The sequence below is a fragment of the Podarcis tiliguerta genome (genome assembly GCF_965153285.1).
Source record: "Podarcis tiliguerta genome assembly, chromosome: 17".
NCBI classification, from domain to species: domain Eukaryota; kingdom Metazoa; phylum Chordata; class Lepidosauria; order Squamata; family Lacertidae; genus Podarcis; species Podarcis tiliguerta.
The window spans coordinates 28,543,178-28,566,353 of NC_139550.1; the positions used below are offsets into that span (position 1 = coordinate 28,543,178).

Here is a 23,176-nt window from a genome sequence, read left to right on the forward strand (position 1 = left end):
CTCCTGTACACCAATCTTTCCATAAGTTCCTGATATCCAGTATCTCCATCTCCCCTTCTGTTGCACTGGTCTTACAAATTATTGCTTCTCTGCTTTGCTATCAGATCCCTCAGCTGGTGTCCCACACAAGGTAAAGGTAAAGGGACCCCTGACCATTAGGTCCAGTCGTGCCCGACTCTGGGGTTGCGGCGCCCATCTCGCTTTATTGGCCAAGGGAGCCGGCATACAGCTTCCGGGTCATGTGGCCAGCATGACTAAGTCTCTTCTGGCAAACCAGAGCAGCGCACGGAAACGCCGTTTACCTTCCTGCCGGAGTGGTACCTATTTATCTACTTGCACTTTGACATGCTTTCGAATTGCTAGGTTGGCAGGAGCAGGGACCAAGCAATGGGAGCTCACCCCGTCACGGGGATTCGAACCGCCGACCTTCTGATTGGCAAGCCCTAGGCGCCACCTGCGTCCCTCGTCCCACACAAAGCGACAGCAAAACTTTGCCACTTCCTAAGGTTGATTATTGCCAACCACTGACAATGCTCAAGCTATCTTTTTTTTTTTTTCTTCCTTTGACCAGTTTCGAACTGGATCTGTTTCCTTCAGTTCCAGGTAGGTAATGTGTAACACAGATTCTAGGAGTTTGGATCAAATACCATTATGCATTCATCTTCAGCTGTCAATTTATACAAAAGCCTTGAAAGAAGACAAAGGCCATCTCTTCACTTTGCACAACAGGCCAGAACGCTCAATAATAGTATTCTTGTTAAGTGAGGTGTTACACACAGAGTGGACGTGCTCCAAGCAGTACTGCTTCTCAGGCTCCATTAATGTCAATGGCATTCCTCTGCAAGTTTCATTAAAGCAGAGGTTGCTGCTTAGTCGGATGGCTTGGCAAATTGCACCCAAAGCAAATAACCCTGTCATCCCCAACCTAAATGTAAACTTGTTTTTCAAAGAATGGTGGAACTGTATAAATAAACAAGCCGCTCTACCCGAATGCCATCGAGCACACACATAAAACAAGTTTCAACATGTATGGCTGAGTTACTGGAGTGGAGCTTGGAGCTCACAAGATTCAGACTTTGCCATGCCATTTGCCCCAAAAGCACTGGGTGATATGGGGAAAGAATGACCCATGTCTTTCAGTAAGCAGGCAAGGCTGGCTTTCACCAGACAAAAGCTACTTTGTCTTTCCATTATGTCATGAATCCTAATTAGAAGCAATGATACTTCATTTCTGGTTCAGATAAGCTTGTTTGCATAGTTGTATGTTCTTAATAGAGCCTTAAATGTAACTAGGAAAATATTAAACCAGACAGTTGTTACCATTCTGCTTCCACATACTGAAAGGCAGGTTAGCTGTCTGTGTGTTTGAAGTATCATTCTTCTATTACTCAACTTTCTAATAAAAGTCTGTTAAAATGTGGTTTGGGAATATTTTTTTGGGGAGGGGGGCATTGATGCAAAGTACGCTCTGCAAAAAAGAAAAAGAAAAAGAAAGAACATGCATTAAGTGAATGAATTAACATGACTGCTTCAGAGTCCATTGAAGGAAAACTGCATTAAACAAGCCAACTACATATTACATTACTAGCGTGCTTAAACTACCATGTTTAAGACTGGCCACACCACTTACGCAACAAAAAGCAACTATGATCCATGAGACTTAATCATTCCCTATGTGCCATTTACTGGCTGAAAATTTTTCCTGCAAAACTACTAAAAATAGCATAGGTAAAGGTAAAGGGACCCCTGACTATTAGGTCCAGTCGTGACTGACTCTGGGGTTGTGGCGCTCATCTCGCTTTATTGGCCAAGGGAGCCGGCGTACAGCTTCTGAGTCTTGTGGCCAGCATGACTAAGCCGCTTCTGGTGAACCAGAGCAGTGCATGGAAACACCCTTTACCTTCCCGCTGCAGCAGCACCTATTTATCTACTTGTACTTTGACATGCTTTCGAACTGCTAGGTTGGCAGGAGCAGGGACCGAGCAACGGGAGCCCACCCTGTCGCGGAGATTCGAACTGCTGACCTTCTGATCGGCAAGCCCTAGGCTCTGTGGTTTAACCCACAGTGCTACCCGCATCCCAAAAATAGCATATTCAGGGGCTTTCAGGGGGTGTTTTCCAGGAAAACCACCCCGGAGGTGGGGGGAGTTACACCTCAGCCTTCACCATAGGTACTGGGCCTTCTGTCCTATGCAGAGAACAATCCTCTACATGAAGGGCATTCTAGTCTTCTGTTTGAAGGCTGTCCAGTCCAAGTCTTGTTTAAAATATAAGAACCATACAAGGGGGAAAGTGGGGTGTTGAAGCTTCACAACAGCAGCTAGGCAGCAGACTGAGCTGGATACACAGTTTGGCCCAGTGTGGTGAGATGGTCTGCATTCCTATTTGCATGCTAGAGATTACTTCTAAATTTCACCTATACATATACATTGGCATGAGCAAATATTGTGCCAATTATGCAAATATTATTGCCTTCCTTTTCATTGATGCATTTCCTCTTTACTGGTGATGCGTAAGTGGCTACATTAGTCATAGTTCCAATCCAGATTAGAGACCCTCCAAGCTAATTTTTGTGAAAGAAAAGGTATTAATATAGAACATAGTTTGGCCCTTAGGTGACAGCATAATTATGTTGGTAGAAAACTGAGCATGGTTCTTCTTCTGTGGGGAGGGGAGAACAGAACAGCCACCCCACCTTGAAATAATGGTATATCCAGATGGATAGTTTGTTTTTTATCTGTGAAACACAGCAGGGTTGAGTGTCACTTCAAAAATTGATTTAAACAGCTATATGTACAGGGAAATGTACCCATGAGCAGTGCTGCATCGCAGGCCTTGAACAGGACTGGAGCATTCTTGGATATTCGGCTGCTTCATGACCAAAAGAATAAATTGAAAAACGGAGAGAAATGCATTGAAAACATTTTTTTTTTTGCAGCTCTTTGTAACAAGTGTTCTGTAGATGAGCAGATGGACAATATTATAGTTCAGTATCGCAAGCAATAAAACAGCTTTTTTTTGCACACACAAGCACACAAATCACAGCACAATGACATCTCTCTAAATGATTAACTTGTGATCTACAACTTTTGATTGCCTGTTAATCCTTAAACTAGCAGTTGGCAACTGCAACTCCACCTTCTTTAGAGTTGCTGTCTGGATTGCTAGCTACCATTGCCCCCTCCCTCCCTCTCCCCCCCCCCTCTCTCGGACTTCTAACAGCTGCAGGGGGGGGGGGCGTCAGAGATGATTCTGACAAAATTCAGCTAACAATGGGGAATGCTGGTTGCGTGGTACACAATGGTCTGCTGCCTCTAGGAAAACCCACAAAGCCCTAATACTTTCTTAATAGTATGATAAACAAAACAAGAAATTGTCATATGTGACAGTTATTTGATCATTTATATTTATCTGTTTCTTTTCCTCTGACAAAAGCATGCCACATCTGAAACAGTCCTGTCACTACCAATCAGAGAGGCCTTTAGTGAACACTTCCTGAAGCCTGAGACATGCATACCATCTGACATTTTTCCGATGAAAATAGGGGTGCCCTATATAATAATAATAATAATAATAATAATAATAATAATAATAATAATAAACCCACCCATCTGACTGGGTTGCCCCAGCCCCTCTGGGTGGCTTCCAACATATATAAAAACCTAATAAAACATTAAACATTTTAAAAGTTCCCTCTACAGGGCTGCCTTCAGATGTCTTCTAAAGGTTGTACAGTGGTATCTCGGGTTACATACACTTCAGGTTACACACTCCACTAAGCCAGAAATAGTGCTTCAGGTTAAGAACTTTGCTTCAGGATAAGAACAGAAATCGGGCTCCGGCGGCACAGCGGCAGCAGGGGGCCCCATTAGCTAAAGTGGTGCTTCAGGTTGAGAACAGTTTCAGGCCCTCTGGAACGAATTAAGTACTTAACCCGAGGTACCACTGTATAGTAACTTATCTGCTTGGCTTGGGGGTGGGTGGGTCACATAACTCCACACCCTCCAACATTTCTCCCATGAAAATAGGAACATCCTACCATACCCTCCACTATTTCTCCGATGAAAAAGGGACGTCCTAAGAAAAAGTGGAATAAAATCAGAAACCAGTATGGCTTCTTTAAATCTGGGACTGTCCTTGGAAAAAAGGGACGATTGGAGGGTCTGATGTTGACATCAGTGCATATGTCTCATGCCATCAGACTTCCAGCTTCCTGCTATTTTTGCCTTGGAAAGCCCTAATTGTAACTTTTTCGCCCTGGTGGCTGCCCTCTCTCTCTCTCTCTCTCTCTCTCTCTCTCTCACACACACACACACACACTACTAGTTATTTAAGTTTAAGAGCAGAATAGCAATAACAGGCTGTCCTACAGCCAGTGTGCACTTTTTGTGTATCACATGGGTGGCGCTGTGGGTTAAACCACAGAGCCTAGGGCTTGCCGATCAGAAGGTTGGCGGTTCGAATACCTGCAACGGGGTGAGCTCCCGTTGCTCGGTCCCTGCTCCTGCCAACCTAGCAATTCAAAAGCACATCAAAGTGCAAGTAGATAAATAGGTACCGCTCCAGCGGGAAGGTAAACTGCATTTCCGTGCACTGCTCTGGTTCGCCAGAAGCGGCTTAGTCATGCTGGCCACATGACCCGGAAGCTGTACGCCGGCTCCCTCGGCCAATAAAGCAAGATGAGCACGGCAACCCCAGAGTCGGTCACGACTGGACCTAATGGTCAGGAGTCCCTTTACCTTTACCTATTTTTCAAATTGTCATCTAAGCTGCCCCCAATGGGCCTTTGTTGTAGTTCCCAGAAACTTGGATTGTTGTATATAAACACTGCTTCTGTCAGAGGAGTGAAATGACCTGACAGATGGCTTGAATTGCTTCTCCTGTACCCAAACTAAATTGGAGCAGGGGGCACAAAGTGTAATTTTTCAGATGGGCCCACAACAAAGTATGTGTGTCACTGATAGGCTGAAGCTGCAGCTGTCTGGGGATAGGGCAAAGTCAGGTGTTCATAGGATACACATCTTTCCAAACCACATGCAGACATCTTTTGAGAGTGCCATTTAAAAAAACCCTAAATGGCTATTACAGTGGTACCTCGGGATGCGAATGGGATCCGTTCCAGAGCCCCGTTCGCATCCTGAAGCAAACGTAACAAGTGATGGCGCATCTGCGCGGGTCTCGTTTTGCCGCTTCCGCGCATGCACGTGAAGTCATTTTGAGCGTCTGCGCATGCGCGAGCGGCGAAACCCGAAGCAAATTCAACCCAAGGTATGACTGTGCTGAACTGGGGGGGGGGGGGCGCTTCAGGTATCTGTCAGTATCCTAAACTGTAATCAGTTACACTGAGATGCCAGGACCATAATTTGATTATGTAGGCAATGAAGTAAGGGGTGAACCAGACCGAACAACTTGGACTCTTTTATATACAGTGGTACCTCAGGTTACATACGCTTCAGGTTACATACGCATCAGGTTACAGACTCCGCTAACCCAGAAATAGTGCTTCAGGTTAAGAACTTTGCTTCAGGATGAGAACAGAAATTGTGCTCCGGCGGCGCGGCAGCAGCAGGAGGCCCCCGTTAGCTAAAGTGGTGCTTCAGGTTAAGAACAGTTTCAGGTTAAGAACGGACCTCTGGAACAAAGTAAGTATTTAACCTGAGGTACCACTGTGTGTGTGTGTGTGTGTGTGTGTGTGTGTGTATGAGTGTTGTGAATGATATAAAGGATAATTAAGTTCAATGATATACACTAAGTAATGTGAGATAGATTTGTGACAGGCAAAAAATATCCCGTGAAGCCCTAACTATGTAGACAAAAAGAATCTGAGATCCACCCAAAAATTGTACCATGCCAGAAAATTAGTGCATCTACACTAGAAATAAAATTAACAAATTGTTCTTAAAATATCACAAAACAGTGAAATGAACATTCATCAAACAATGTGCCAATGTTTCAAATACCTTTGTAAATAAAACTTTCAGGTGCATTTTGACTGGCAACTTCTTCAGTAATAGCAACAGAACTTTATGGCAGTATTCAGACCTGCACCAATGAAACAGCTAATAAACCCCAGCAATAAAAGTGCAGGGCTCATCAATATATTATATAGCCATGTAAAAATCATTTAGATATGCTGGCAGCAAGATCACCTGCAACTTCTGAAGCCTTCTTGCTTTCTACAGATACTGCCAGAAGATGCCTTGTCAATTTTGTATTTTTTACCTTTTTATTTCTGGCAGTTGAAGAGGATGGTTGCCGAAACATATTTGGCTACTTTATTCATAAATTAGCTTTGGAGAGCAAAAGCTCATATGAACTATTTTGTGAGATTATTTGTTCAAGAATCTTTTAACTGAAGGTGCTAACCTAGAATCTCCAGTCTTTGAGACACACAATCATATAAACAAGTCCTTGTACTGTAACAGATGTAGAACACCTTTGCATCAAGAGGAGTTAGGGTGAAGGCTTAGCAAGCCCCTCTTTGTATGTCCTCAGAGATGCACTGATACAGTTAGCACTTGCTTGTAGCTGTGAAATTGCAGCTTTGTAGACTAGAGTTAATAATAATAATAATAATAATAATAATAATAATAATAATAATAATATTTTCTTATTTACACCCCGCCCATCTGGCTGGGCTTCCCCAGCCACTCTGGGCGGCTTCCAACCAAATATTAAAATACAGTAATACATCAAACATTAAAAGCTTCCCTAAACAGGGCTGCCTTCAGATGTCTTCTAAAAGTCTGCTAGTTGTTTCTCATTTTGGACTGTTTTCTGGGTGCTCACACTATTGTACTTCTCCAACAGATATTAGGCATATAAAGCTGGAATCCTTTGAAAATTCCATTTAATGATATTCTGAATTTCAACATACAGTGGTACCTCGGGTTACAAACGCTTCAGGTTACAGACGCTTCAGGTTACAGACTCCACTAACCCAGAAATAGTACCTTGGGTTAAGAATTTTGCTTCAGGATGAGAACAGAAATCGCGTGGCGGCGGCAGCGGGAGGCCCCATTAACTAAAGTGCTACCTCAGGTTAAGAACAGTTTCAGGTTAAGAACGGACCTCCAGAACGAATTAAGTTCTTTACCCGAAGTACCACTGTATAGTCAAAACCTTGGCTGGTTCAGTACTACTTTCTTCTTGATTTAAGTAATGATCACTATTCATTTATTCTACAGTGTTATTCTGATTTATAAAAAACAACAACACGGTGTTGTATGTTTTGGATTTGACTGCTCGTGTCTCATGGGATATCTGATGCTTGCCAGAAGTTCAGTTTATGTTGTCTCTGAGCGGCCAGCAGAGTTTTGTTAAATAAGATATGCTTTTCAATCATATTATGACTATTTTCCTTTGAATAAAGGATAATAAAATATTTTCTGAACTATCTGAATTTCAAAATTTTACCCGCAGCAAAAATTTGTTTTAAGATCTCTCTCATACAATTCTAAAATTAAAAGAGGGAGTTACAACAATGTTCAGCTGTCTGTGAAGATGGGAACAGATATCTTGCAATATATATTTAAAGACATATTTTTGCAATTCTATCAATGACATCATTACCTTGTGCTTGCCATTTGCATTCCAGAAATCTTCTTAAATATCACTTATTTGGCAGCTGAACTTTAAGAACAAACACCATACATTTTATAAAAGGATGAACTGCTGGGTAGGGATGGAAAAGAAATTTGATTCAGTTCACATTTAAAGGGAAACTTAGCTAATTTCCGCTTTCTGAATCAGGATGTGAAGCAAAACATAGCCGTCCTCTGATACTCATACTTCTCCCAAACTGGCTATGCAGTTATCCAGGCAAATTGTGTGTACAAAAGGTATATACTGGTGTGAAGTGTGCATATACAAGCATACATTACTGAAAACAGCCTATTGTGTTTTGGGGAGATGTTTGCAAAAAATATATATTAACCAATAAGTAGTATTATTGTGATGGGACGCTGGTGGCACTCTGGGTAAAACCTCAGCGCCTAGGGCTTGCCGATCGAAAGGTCGGTGGTTCGAATCCCCGCGGCGGGGTGCGCTCCCGTTGCTCGGTCCCAGCGCCTGCCAACCTAGCAGTTCGAAAGCACCCCCGGGTGCAAGTAGATAAATAGGGACTGCTTACTAGCAGGAAGGTAAACGGCGTTTCCGTGTGCTGCGCTGGCTCGCCAGATGCAGCTTGTCACGCTGGCCACGTGACCCGGAAGTGTCTGCGGACAGCGCTGGCCCCCGGCCTCTTAAGTGAGATGGGCGCACAACCCTAGAGTCGGACACGACTGGCCCGTACAGGCAGGGGTACCTTTACCTTTACCTTAGTATTATTGTTGCAACATTATTGCCTCACTAGTAAAACTTTGGGCTGTTGTATTTTTAGTTTAGTTTAATTTATATGCTGCTTTTCTACAGTGATCTGTGCCCATAGCAGCTCACAATAATAAACATCAAATATAAAATTGTAGCGTTAAAAACAGCGTGTTACAAAACATCTCAAATTAAATTTAGAATAAAGTTATAACTTTTCTTAATCATCCAAATAGAATTCAAAGAGCTTCTTAGTTTACATTTGTTTCCCTTCATGCAGTCCATCACGCTATGCTAAATATTGCTTCCAAATTTCTGTAAGTTTTCTTGGAGGGGGGGGCATCTTATCCAATGGTACAGAGCAGGTAATGTTTAGAAGTGGGACCTCAATAGTCCCACTAGGGATACAGAACTCAATAATAATAATAAAATAATAATAATAATAATAATAATAATAATAATAATAATAATAATAATTTATTTATACCCTGCCCATCTGGATGGGTTTCCCCAGCCACTCTGGGCGGCTTCCAACAAAATATTAAAATACAATAGTGCATCAAACACTAAAAGCTTCCCTAAACAGGGCTGCCTTCAGATGTCTTCTAAAAGTTTGGTTGTTATTTTTCTCTTTGACATCTGGTGGGAGGGCATACCACAGGATGGGTGCCACTACCAAGAAGGCCCTCTGCCTGGTTCCCTGTAACTTGGCTTCTCGCAGAGAGGGAACCACCAGATGGCCCTTGGCGCTGGACCTCAGTGTCCCGGCTGAACGATGGGGGTGGAGACGCTCCTTCGGGTCTTCTGGACCGTGGCCATTTAGGGCTATCAAGGTCAGCACCAACACTTTGAATTGTGCCCGGAAACATACTGGGAGCCAATGTAGGTCTTTCGAGACCGATGTTATGTGGTCCCGGCATCCGCACCCAGTCACCAGTCTAGTTGCCGCATTCTGAATTAGTTGTAGTTTCCGGGTCACCTTCAAAGGTAGCCCCACATAGAGTGCATTGCAGTAGTCTAAGCAGGAGATAACCAGAGCATGCACCGCTCTGGTGAGACAGTCTGCGGGTACAGCAGCACCTTCAGGTCATGTGGGTATCCCTTGCTGATTCCAGTATCCGTCCAGTCAAGACCAGAAGCAGGGATAGTCCTCAAACAATGACTAAACCTGCCTCCTCAGTAATGACATGGTCTGGTCTTAGTGTAACTCCTCCTCCTACCCGTGATCACTGAGATTGGTTGTCTGGGGACCACAGCTGAGGATCTGCCAAGCTTTCAACATCTGTGGACAAGTCAAGCCAGGGAGCCAAGCTCCAGCCTATAAAGGGTTATTAGAAGAATATACAAAGGCAGCCCCAACACCTATATGTGGCCAGTGGCAGAGCTTCAAGCTCCGGCACTGGGGTGCGGAGAGGAGGCGGGGCGGGGCAGGTCTGGCGTGCATCCTGGGGGCAGGGGGGCATCCCTGATGGCATCCCACCGGGATTGCTCAGTCGGGGGCGGTGTGCTCCCCCTACACTCCTCTTCCTCCGCCAGTGTATGTGGCAGTTCTCTACATGGTCAAGAATCCTGCAAAGTCAGGACTTCCAGTCATGTGCAGAGTCCTCTATACAAATAGTTGTGCACACACAGGTTCCTTACAGACATCCAGTGAATGTGTATAGGTTGGGGGCAGGGCAGAGGCTGTTGCCATGATGTTGTGCGCGCACACACACACACACACACATTATTCTTAGGTATGAACACCTGCAAAAGAATCAGTTTCCACTGAAACCAGTGGATCAAATTAGTCCTTAGTGAGAGTATCTTACTGCTTTCAGTGTAGTTACGAACAATCCCAGGTCTCATGTATTTCCACACTATATACATTAGCATGGCTGTAAATAAACATGCATGCAGTTATACATAAGCATATTTCATTGCTTTATTCCATCTGTCTGGGTCACTGACTCAGAGCTTATGGACCCTGGCTGGGAAGCATTGGTGCTTATTTAAAACTTAATCTCTGCTAATACACAGTATTTTGAATAGTCTTCCCTCCATTGGATAAATATGCATTGTGTGTGCCCCCTTATGTTTTACTCATTGCTGGAGATTTGTCAACTATTTCCCCTCCTGGCAGAGCTTCTCAGCTTTTAAGAGCAGTCAAAGACTTAGCAAATGAAGTATTTCATGGCATGGAGAAGAGATGGGAATAGTTCCGTCTGACAGGCAGCTATCAAGCACACAAGAGGCCTGCCAAAGAAAAACTGGCAGCCTTGTCCTGCAACAATATCAAAATATCATTTGCCTAGACAGACTCTATGGGGTGAGGAAAAAAGATGCGCTACAGAATTTTTTAAAAAACTGCATTCTAATGTAAAATAGATGTGGTTTGAGGGCAAAACAAAACCCTGCAGTGTTGCAAATCCTCCGCTAAGGTTGGCTTTCATTTGCTACATCATCATTTCAGCATTAGGTTTACAAAGGGCTGAGATATTTCCCCCCAAAGTACAGCCAGATCAATTCTATACTTGAGCCCCACTAGATGGAGGAATTATGGTGCTCTTGAGAGTCCCATGGACTACACGAAGATCAAACCTCTCCATTCTGAAGGAAATCAGCCCTGAGTGCCCACTGGAAGGACAGATCCTGAAGCTTTGGCCACCTCATGAGAAGAGAAGACTCCCTGGAAAAGACCCTGATGTTGGGAAAGATGGAGGGCACAAGGAGAAGGGGACGAGAGAGGAAGAGATGGTTGGACAGTGTTCTCGAAGCTACCAGAATGAGTTTGACTAAACTGCGGGAAGCAGTGAAAGACAGGAGTGCCTGGCGTGCTCTGGTCCATAGGGTCAAGAAGAGTTGGACACGACTAAACGACTAAACAACAACAGATGGAGGGTTGGAAGGTGTTGTGGACTGGCTGGATGCAGCACCAGCCAGGGAACCCCCAGGGGAAGAAGGCTCAGAGCCAGGGGGTTGAGTGGCCAGAGGGAGAAAGAGCAGGCTGGGAGGAGGAGGAGGAGAAGGAGGAAACAGAACAGAGGACAGGAAGAGCACAGCTCAGACAGTGAGGCAGAAGCCAGAGCTGGGGAGTCTCCCCTTCCTGCTGCAACGCCCCCCCCCCGAACACTGCTATTCAGAAGCATTGCTGCCTCTTGACAGTAGAGGCAGAGCAGAACCATCTTGAGAAGCTTATCCTCCATGAATTTTCGACTTTTACAAGGGGTGCATTTCCCCTTCCCAGGCTTAGCACATATAAGATACAAATCTCTCAGTGCAGTGGCACCAACAGCACTGTAACAAGCATACTTGGAATATAAGGTGATGCTGTCAAAGCCTGAAAAGGATATCATTTTACATTGTTATTTAAAGCTGAATGCCAGGCTATTGTGCGCATAAAATATTAGTAACCATTACAAATTAAAGAAGTGCTTTTATGTCACGTGATAAATTTATCAGCATAATTGTTAGGAGGAGAATTTTACATTTTGCTAATCTTCCAGACAATCTTTTTTGAGTGACAGTGAAGTTTAGGTAGAGAAGGGAACCAGTATTTATTTATAACAAATAGAAAATCCTTTCCTAAAATATTATTTATAATGGGCTTTATGTAATGTGCACATGGAACTCTGCACAATAAGGGGAAAGCATTCTACTGTTACGGTGCTGGAGGAGACTCTTGAGAGTCCCATGGACTGCAAGAAGATCAAACCGATCCATTCTGAAGGAAATCAGCCCTGAGTGCTCACGGAAAGGACAGATCGTGAAGCTGAGGCTCCAATACTTTGGCCACCTCATGAGAAGAGAAGACTCCCTGGAAAAGACCCTGATGTTGGGAAAGATGGAGGGCACAAGGAGAAGGGGACGACAGAGGATGAGATGGTTGGACAGTGTTCTTGAAGCTACCAGCATGAATTTGACCAAACTGCGGGAGGCAGTGGAAGACAGGAGTGCCTGGCGTGCTCTGGTCCATGGGGTCACGAAGAGTCGGACATGACTAAACGACTAACCAACAACAACAATTCTACTATTCATCAGCTATTTATTGAGAATAAGCACATTTCTAATGAGACAGTACAATCACTACTGAACATATTTTATGACATATCTTCTGTGTATTTCTCACCTAAAATTAGAGTCTCTAATTTTCTCTTTCGAAAATTGATTTAGGTTTCAGATATTTTTTGAACTTTGCTAGGTTTGTTTAGAATTGGTAGGTTGCTTTAGTAGGGCAGTATATGCAATCCCATTTAACCACCCAAAATATTAGATAATTCAATTTCTGTGTCTGCAGCTGGTTTCACAGTCACTGTTATACTTAAAGGTAAAGGTAAAGGGACCCCTGGCCATTAGGTCCAGTCGTGGCCGACTCTGGGGTTGCGGCGCTCATCTCGCTTTACAGGCCAAGGGAGCCGGCGTACAACTTCTGGGTCATGTGGCCAGCATGACTAAGCTGCTTCTAGCGAACAGAAACACCGTTTACCTTCCACAGCACTAGAGTCGATCACGACTGGACCTAATGGTCAGGGGTCCCTTTACCTTAAGGCTCAGATGTAGAAAAGCACTAAAATAAGCAAACGAGGGATTAGTTGTTCTAACTGCATTGAAGTATCTGAAGCTCGAACAAGTTCAAATAGAAGAAGGACCATCAGTCAGCGGGAGAATGCATGCTTTGCTTGCAGAAGACCTACAGGCTAGTCCTCCAGCATCTCCAGGCAGGTCTGGCTGATACCCCATCAGAAGCTGAAGTGCCACTGCTAGTCAGCATAGACAATGCTAAACTAGATGGACCAATGAGCTGACTTGGTATAATGCATCTTCCTCTGTTCCTGTTTCTGCCTCTGCATGCATATGAAAAGTCTACTCATTCACTTAGTTTTTAATTCATTAATATGAACAAAGCTTGCATTCTTTTTCTATTTTTTCAGAACAAGCTGTACTAGCCAAAAGGGGGGGAGGCACCTAGCACAGTGTTAAAAATTGGTATATTTCATATACAGTAAACCAGTGTGTCAATCTAACATGTTTTAGACTTACCGTACATTTGTTTGGCTTTTCTCCTGAATGCACTCTCATGTGAATCAGTAGTTTGTAACGAGCATTAAATGGCTTGTATCTCCGAGGGCACCCAGCCCAAAAACAAGTGAAATCCTCTCCTTTCCTCTGGTCTATGTGGTTTTTTTCTATGTGCCGCACAAGATCTTCCTGCTGGTCATAAGTAGCACTGCAGTCTATCCAGCAACAGCAGTGCTTGCCATTAAACTCATCCAGTTCGCCTTCTTCGTCTAAGAGAGGGCCTTGGACAGATGCTGCTAAGGAAATCTGGTGGGGATGGTTTATAAGGTCATGCTGATGCGCGTGGTATGGGGGAGGTGGACCATGGGATGGAGGAAGAACAAGGGGAGCCACTGGAGAAGTAGGTGGCATGTCCATTGTGCTCCCAGAAAAACCATTGGCACGCCCACTTTTTAAAATGCCCACAGATTGGCTATCTAGCAGAGATATTCCTTGTTGAACCACCATGTTGTTAGTGACTGCTGGCTGTAGGCTGTTTTGTTCCAACTGTTGCATGCGCTGGTATTCAGTGTTCCCACTTTCACCGTAACTTGGAAGGGCAACATTGCCATTAGCAACAAGAAGTCTTTTTTGAGGATTTGGAATAGAGCAAGTCTGAGGAATACAACTTCCCCTTATTCCCAAGAAGTGTCCATAGACCTCAGGCTGAGGGGAGATGTTTGCTGGAGATGCCCGTGAGCCATTGATGTAAGCAACAAGAGATGTGGGGGATGTGCGGATGATTGTATTGAAGTCAATCCCGATTCCATCAGACAAAGGAGACAGAGAGAGGGCCCTCTTTTTGGCTGAATGAGACCTGGTTGAAGAATAGTGAGGACTAGGATAAGGAGAACAATTATTTTCCACACCAAACAAGTAAGATGGTAATGAGCTAGAGACATTGTTGGACATGGACATTCCAGATGTAACACTTGTGATGTCCCCGAGGTCCGTGCCATTTGGGGAGCCTTGGCTGGAAGGAAGAGAAGGAAAAATCCTGTAGCCATGAAGCCATTCTTGCTTGACACTCTGGATTGATGGACTTTCAGACAGACTCAGGGTTGTGGAGGCCAAAGATTCTCGGGACAGAAGGGATCTGCAGTGGAGAAAAGAGGAAGATGGAATGCAAACGGTTACTTAAATTTTAGCTCCTGGTAGTTCTATGAAGCAGCTGGCATATTCAGAGCTCAGCTGCTTATTTTTGACAATTAAAATCACCTTCTCAAAACTGATCTTTGCTTTTGCATATTTTGCATATTCAAAATCTGAACACCAAGTTACTATGTCTATTAGTAAGCAATGGGTGGTGTCCAATACTGCATGAGTGCAAATATTTGCACAAGAAGAATTGCCCCATATCCTTACTGCAGTCTCTTGTGCTCTCTGTGCCCTTCACAGATTTCCTCCAAGGGCCATGGTGTTCTCAGGAAAGGCCTGAGAGAGGTGTCAGGGGCTGCAGCTACATTGGAGAATCAAGGGAAACTCAGGTAGAGACAACCTGAGGCTCAGGCTGCATTGAATACCACCTACTGACTATTGTGGTGACAGTTGCTTTGGCAGCCCCCATCAAGGTCTCGAGTGTGAGTGCAACCCACTAACTGACCAAGAGACTAAAGGTAAAGGTAAAGGGACCCCTGACCATTAGGTCCAGTCGTAACCGACTCTGGGGTTGCAGCACTCATCTCGCTTTATTGGCCAAGGGAGCCGGCGTACAGCTTCCGGGTCATGTGGCCAGCATGACTAAGCCACTTCTGGCGAACCAGAGCAGCGCACAGAAATGCCGTTTACCTTCCCGCTGGAGTGGTACCTATTTATCTACTTGAACTTTGACGTACTTCCAAACTGCTAGGTTGGCAGGAGCAGGGACCAAGCAACGAGAGCTCACCCCGTCACAGGGATTCGAACCACTGACCTTCTGATCGGCAAGTCCTAGGCTCTGTGGTTTAACCCACAGTGCCACCCGCGTCCCTTACAATACCTAGACTGCAGCTTTCATTCTAAATTACAACTGTGCACAAAAGGGATAACTCTAAAGTGAGTGGTAAAATATTTTTCTGACATTATAGACATGAAAACATTCCCATAGAATAAAATGAAGACCTTGTATCAGATGGAGGTATATTCGAGTTGGTAGCATTCACAGCCCTCTGTAAGCTAGGGCTGGTTTGGTTGCATGCCGTTGAGACCTTTTGGGCAGGAGGAGATAGAAGTCCCAGTCGCTGAACCATCATTGGACTGCTGGTGACGATTAATTTGTTGCAGCTGCTTTTTCCGATTGACTTGCACCGAGTCCCAAAGGCAGGACCCCCTGAAAATGAAGGAGTTGTACAAATTTTAACTTACAGTTTCCACATTAAAAAAGTCTAATGAATCCATAGTATTATACATATAAAGCATGTGCAAAGAACTGAGAAAAAGGCTGATGGTGGAAAGCACTGTAAGAGTCTGATTTTAAAGACAGGGGAATAAAGCAAAGTGAATCACGAATCAAGCCATATATTATTTGACAAGTTTATAGAATGACTATTTGGTCTGATCAATTTCACAAATCCCAAATTTCTATATTTTTCTAATCATGTTCCCTTAAGGATTTGTTTTAATGAAATGATCTGAGAGTTACAAATCCAAATATTACAATTTATGACTGAAACAAAAAAGAAATTGTTCACAAAATCATATATATATATATATATATATATATATATATATATATATATATTCAAAGCTAAAGAACAAAGTCCGCATCTCTAATAATTGCAACCAGGTCATGTGTGAAGCTACAGTTCCTGAATATCACCTGTTGACAAACCAATGATCTCAGAGATTAAAGTTCAATCACACTATTCACACAATAAATTTACATGCACAATGTAAAGGACTTGCTATTATCTTCATAAGGAAAACTCAAACTTGATAGTAAATTACAAAAACAGTCAACCACAATTGCCCCATACTTAAGGACTCACACTAAAATCCTTACCATCATCCAGTCTACTTAGTGTTCTAATTTGTGCAACCTGAATGGATCAATGCCCAAGGTGTATAATGGCAAATAGATTACAAGCGCTGGCACCTTTCAAATTTCCCTTTTAACCCAAATCTAGCAAGCGAATAGCAGTAATTTCCCAGCAAACTGCTTTAATATGATATACTTTCTTGCCAAATGTTTCACAGTAAAAACTAGGGAAATATTTTTAAAGTTCCGTTCACAGTGAACAACAGATTGCAATTCTGAGAGACCACAGTGACACCATTGGACCTTTTTCAACAGATCTTTAAAAGAGTTTATCCATAAAAGGTGGCTTGTAACATAACAGTAAATATAAACTTCTACTGCTAAAGTACTTTCCCATCACCACCGTGTGTTTTCTATGCTGAGGAAAATATGCCAGGCCATCACAGGTGTTGTTGTTGTTGTTGACGACTACAAAAAACACATCAGCTTTGTCTAGACTACATTCAGGTGCATTTCTTTCTATCTGAACCCACCACAATGCCGTGTCCTTTGAGGAGAGTTGGGAAGTTGAAGGAGCAGAGCTTTTCTCCTGCAATGCCAACTGACCATCCTGTGAATTTCCTTCCTGCAGAGACATCAGGGCATCTCCCATCAATCTTTTGGAAGGTTAATGAAAATCTTTTTTGCAGTACATTTGGAGATTGCAGGACGCGGGTTGCGCTGTGCGCTAAACCACAGAGCCTAGGACTTGCTGATCAGAAGGTCGGCGGTTTGAATCCCCACAACGGGGTGAGCTCCCATTGCTCGGTCCCTGCTCCTGCCGACCTAAAAGTTCAAAAGCATGTCAAAGTGCAAGTAGATAAATAGGTACCGCTCCGGTGGGAAGGTAAACGGCGTTTCCGTGTGCTGCCCTGGTTCACCAGAAGCGGCTTAGTCATGCTGGCCACATGACCCGGAAGCTGTACACCGGCTCCCTCAGCCAATAAAGTGAGATGAACGCCACAACCCCAGAGTCGGTTATGACTGGGCCTAATGGTCAGGGGTCCCTTCACCTTTACCTTTACATTTGGAGATGGGGTACTGATAGTTTTTATGTTACCACTATTACTTTGTGTGTGGCTAGTAATAATAATAATAATTTATTATTTATACCCCGCCTATCTGGCTGGGGTTCCCAAGCCACTCTGGGCGGCTTCCAACAAAATATTAAAATACAGTAATGCATCAAACATTAAATGCTTCCCTAAACAGGGCTGCCTTCAGATGTCTTCTAAAAGCCAGTGTGGTGTAGTGGTTAAGAGCAGTAGTCTCGTAATCTGGGGAACCGGGTTCACGTCTCCGCTCCTCCACATTCAGCTGCTGGGTGACCTTGGGCCAGTCACACTTCTTTGAAGTCTCTCAGCCCCACTCACCTCACAGAGTGTTTGTTGTGGGGGAGGAAGGGAAAGGAGAATGTTAGCCGCTTTGAGACTCCTTAAAGGGAGTGAAAGGCGGGATATCAAATCCAAACTCCTCCCCTTCTTCTTCTTCTTCTTCTTCTTCTTCTTCTTCTTCTTCTTCTTCTAAAAGTCTGGTAGTTGTTGTTTTCTTTGACATTGGGTGGGAGGGCGTTCCACAGGGCGGGTGCCACCACCGAGAAGGCCCTCTGCCTGGTTCCCCATAACTTCGCTTCTCACAATGAGGGAACCGCCAGAAGGCCCTCGGCGCTGGACCTCAGTGTCCGGGCTGAACGATGGGGGTGGAGACGCTCCTTCAGGTATACTGGACCAAGGCCATTTAGGGCTTTCAAGGTCAGCACCAACACTTTGAATTGTGCTCGGAAACGTACTGGGAGCCAGTGTAGGGCTTTCAAGACCGGTGTTATGTGGTCTCGGCGGCTGCTCCCAGTCACCAGTCTAGCTGCCACATTCTGGATTAGTTGTAGTTTCCGGGTCACCTTCAAAGGTAGCTAGGCTGCTTTCGTATTTTTAGTCTTAATATTATTTTGCATGTATACTGTGAATTAGCTAGGTAACTCTAACAGAGAATAGAGGCGGTACATGAAGCTATGAAATTTATAATTACATACACATAATTGGCATGTCAGGTGTGAAGCCGACCTAAAAGCAGTCCTATAAAGTGAGATAATTTTTTTAAAAAATAATGCTTTATTAAAGCTTTGTCATAAAACAATAAGATAAAAGAAACTAATCTAAATAAAAACAAAAACAGAGAGAGAGAGAAGGAAACAGCAAAAGAAAGAAAAAGATAAAAGGAAAGGAAAGGAATAAAGTGAGATAATTGTGAAAGATAATGGAGAAAGAGATAGAGAAAGCAGCACAAAAACTTAAGAAAATTTCCAAAATCCATATTAGCACAGTATATTTATTATGGCATAAAAAACATATTGCCCTAACAAAGATTTTAGAGAGGGGAAAAGTGAGAGATGACAGAAAACAATTATTCTCTCTGCCTGCTTAATCACTTGTACCTAGAAGTATGTAAAAGAAGTAGTGTTCAGAATACAGGGAAAAGAAAATTAACAATGCTGTGTTTTTCTGAAGCTTGTGAAAACCAGAAAGCATGACTGAACAACAGGGCTGGAGTTATCCTCCTGGTAGCAACACCTCTTTATTTTTAAAAGGAAATTAAAAAGAAATAAAAAGATATGCTCTAAAATAAGAAATTACTTGAATAGTCAGCGCCATAAAACATGAACAACTTTAACTTTTGCCAAATCTGGCAGAAGTTGTAGGAGATAATTGCCATTTGATATTATTCTGTAGTTTTGAAAATTTAAATATGCTGTGTTCAAAAAGAAAAATAAAACTTGGAGGGATCTGAAAAGAAAAGACTAGTTTTACCATATAAATTTGTTTAGTTTTTTTTAAAAAAAACCAAAACGGATAAACTTGAAAAGAACAACTTCATCACAGAATTTTGGCAAATACAAATAGAGATTTTCCTGCATGACAGAACAGTGCCACTTACATATTATCTACAAATGTTTAATAAAAGCAACATTCATTTAACCTCAATTCAAAACATTTAGCCAATGACAGAAGGGTTTTAGGTTTCTTTTAGAGGTTCTGACAGCATCACAGTGTCTAACTGTTCAAGCTGAATATTTGAAACCATATAATTAGACCATTTCTACCTGATTAAACATGAGCTCATTGTGAGTTAAATGGCCAAACATCAGAAATGTTAGCCATCAGAGAACTTTTAACATAGGCACGTAACACCCACAATTTGGATGTGTGATCTTGCAATCCCTGCATCCACAAGAAGTTTAAAAGCACTACATAGCATACATAAATAATATTGAGAAGAACAATATTTCTAATAGCGGGTCCACATCAGAATTAATGCACACCTGTGAAAATTCTCTCTCTCTCTCTCTCTCTCTCTCTCTCTCTCTCTCTCACACACACACACACACACACACACACACACACACACACACAACCTTATACACATTTTACAGGAGCAGAAACACTACTAAAGGTAGGAATACCTTGATGGGATGTGGATTTTACACATACAAAAGAATGGTACATGGACTAAGACCCTTTTAAATGCATGTCAACCACATGGAACTTAACCGCAGGTAAGTATTTTCCAGTAGTTTGTGCATGGCCACCACCAATTTGAATTAGCACTCAACAAGTGCTAATTCCACATCACATTTAAAGCAATCAAATGCACTGTGCAGTTCAATACTAAATCATCTGATCCTAAGGACTCACCACATAAGTGGCAGTCATGCAAAGGCCAATGCTGGTGTGATGCATTCATTATCCTATGCACTCACATCAGCAAGGTAGAAAGCACAAGAGATGAGACACAATGTAGGAACATTGACAGATACTCACATACACCTTGGCAACTCTGCCAAAATCCACCAGTCAAGACAATGTGCACTGACACGCATAAAAGGCATTGTCAGTGCACAGACCAACACACAGCTGTAGCACAAATACCATGATACAATTTTACCCAGTTCACACAATCTGCCCTGAAACGCTCAAGAGGCCTCCAAAGCAAGCAGAGGTGAGGGCTACAACAAACAGCCTTCTCCATCACGTCCAGCTCCATATCTGATGTGCATTTTCTCTTCCCTCCCCTTTTCCATTTCATGCAGCCCAATTTCTCAGTTTATAACCACAGCAGTACCAAGGATATCCAGGAGGTTATTGAACGGTGGAGGACATTCAGTGGAAGTATGTGTCAATGATGTTGGGAAAGATGGAGGGCACAAGGAGAAGGGGACGACAGAGGATGAGATGGTTGGACAGTGTTCTCGAAGCTACCAGCATGAGTTTGACCAAACTGTGGGAGGCAGTGGAAGACAGGAGTGCTTGGCGTGCTCTGGTCCTTGGGGTCACGAAGAGTTGGACACGACTAAACGACTAAACAACTTATGTTTAGGGAAGCTTTTAATGTTTTACAGTATTTTAATATTTTTTTGGAAGCCGCCCAGAGTGGCTGGGGAAGCCCAGCCAGATGGGCGGGGTATAAATAATAAATTATTATTATTATTATTATTATTATTATTATTATTATTATTATTATTTCACTATTGGTTTCATTCAGTTTCTCATTTTTCCAGTCTGAAGTTCAGTTCGCTGCATATTCACATAAGGGTTTTTTAAAAGTCATTGCAAAAACTCACCAGCATTTTAGTGCAAATTTCTCTTAATACACACAATTTTCTATGCAATTTTGCCTAATTATATGTTTTTACAAAGCAATTCCTCCAGATAATGTATTTTCGAATGTCATCTTCACTAATATATGCACATTTCACCCAAGTTTATGCATTTTTTGGTAGACATTATTTAACTGGGAAACTGCATTGCAAAATTCAGATAAGTGCAAATTTCAAAGCATGGTTGTGTTTCGATTCATGTATTGTTTCAGAAAGTGATACTTAGGTACCTGTAAACTGGATCAAATTTCTCCCCCCATCCCTAGTGCAGACCCATCACTTCTCAGTACTCAAATGGCAGGACTGATGCAGTGTTGTGGCACAAAGTCCCTTCGGTGCCCCATCATGAAGGCAGCTGGGGTAAGTGACAAGGTGGGAGATGGTCCTGTCTCTCAATGTTTATTGCCGCAGACAGCACTGACAACTTTTACTAAACAACATGAAGCAACATATTGAATAGCTGTGAAGTGAGTTCTGACAGCATCACAGAACAATCAGTGGGCGTGAGTGGCTGGCAATATTTCTTGTTCTCACACAAAAACTGCATGACAGACACCAGAACAACAGGTGCAGTTTTCATCATCACTGCATCTCCATGCTGTCTATGGCTGCCTTTGTTATAGTCATGTATGCCATGATCTCTGGAAAGGTGCAGGAGCCTTGCAAGGGGTGGCCCCATAGTGGAACAGCTGGCTTCTCACTGGTCACTACTGCTGCTGCAGTCACCTTGCCTGTGCTTTCTGTAGCACCAACGATAAGGAGCACTCTTACCTCTGCACATGTCCAGTTGTCTGCATAAAAGCAAAAGTAATAGAACAGGGATGAGCAAGGCCTCTGAGCCACATTGTGACTCAGAATAGACCCTGTCAGTAAGTAACTGTAATCTGCTGAGAACTACAGGGGCAAAGGCTTTCCATGGTAGTTCTTGCAATCATGGTAGTTACTTTTGTGCTGAAGTCCAGCCTCAGTTTCTCCCCCATGATGCACCTCCCCAGCCTTCTCTGAGAAAACCAGTATGAGTCGTGTTTGCTCTTTACCCTGCCCTTTCCCCAATATTTTTGTTCTCCCTGGCTGTTAGCTGTTTGCCAAGTGTGCCATCATGCAGTTTCCATTTGTGAGCTATTGTTATGTACTGAGTTGAATAGAATCCAAAAAGCAGCAGTCTGATTGGTCCTAGAACAATAGGATTCAGAATGCAGCAGTCTGATTGGTCCTAGAACAATAGGGTCCAGAATGCAGCAGTCTGATTGATTGGTCCTAGAACAATGCAGCAGTATGATTGGTCCGCAGGAGCCACCCAATCCAGCTCCAGGTGGAAGTGAATCCGCAACCTGATTGGCCTACAGGAGAATCCCAGAATTAGCCAATCACGTGCGACCCATTGTGTAAATAATGTAGATAAAGCAGATATTTTGGGGGAACTTTCATTCCTCACTACTATGAGCTGAATAAAGAACATGAAATCCACACTTGACTCCAAGTATATTTCAGCTATCATTCTCTGGACACTGAGACTGCATAAATGGCACACACCTCTTTTCACTTGCTCTGCCATATATATATATATATATATATATATATATATATATATATTCCTGATGGGCACACCTTGATTGGCTATTGTGTGGAACAGGAATCTGTCTCCACTGTGGGTGTAGGAAGGAAATTGGACAGTAACCTGAGGCTCTCCCTTGACTTCAACGGGACTGTGTCAACTTTTGCACCAGTGTTTTTAAAACTATGTCTGTACCAGTGCAGCAGTTGCCAACATGACACTCACATGCACCCACAAGAACTCAGAGGCCTTCCTTTGCACCCACAAACAGCCTCCCCAAGGAGTCCATGGTGGCAAAAAAAAAAAATGACTTACACTCAGTAGCGCAGTGTGAGGGGGCAGGGGGGCCATGACCCTGGGCCCAAATTTCTGAGGAGCTGCAACCAGGTTGAGGCTAGTTTGCAAGAGAGACTCTATTGATTAGATGCTGGCCATCAAAGGGACTGACCGCTTGCTCTGCCCTGGGCTCCAGCAACCCATGCTACACCCCTGCCTATACTACCACCACCATGGGAAGGGCCATCTCTGGGGTGGCAAATAGGTGCAACTGCCCTGGACACCACACTTTAGGGAGCCCTGCACATGGCGCTGGTGGCCACAGTCAGCAGCCCTGATGCCTGGCTGGCCCTGC

General features: G+C 43.4%; 1 protein-coding gene across 6 annotated transcripts in view; it reads right to left on the minus strand.

Annotated features, from left to right (window-relative positions):
* GLIS3 (GLIS family zinc finger 3) overlaps positions 1-23,176 on the minus strand; it is a 171,597-nt gene that overhangs the window by 104,945 nt on the left and 43,476 nt on the right. For 5 of the 6 annotated variants that reach the window (XM_083419662.1, XM_083419661.1, XM_083419665.1 and 2 more), the window contains 2 exons: positions 15,445-15,652; positions 13,327-14,440 (listed from right to left, as the gene is read on the minus strand). In XM_083419662.1, coding sequence (XP_083275788.1) covers positions 13,327-14,440; positions 15,445-15,652 — 1,322 coding nt within the window. Of the gene's footprint in view, positions 1-13,326; positions 14,441-15,444; positions 15,653-22,027; positions 22,087-23,176 lie in introns of those variants that run through there. The other variant, XM_083419663.1, reaches the window with a different exon arrangement.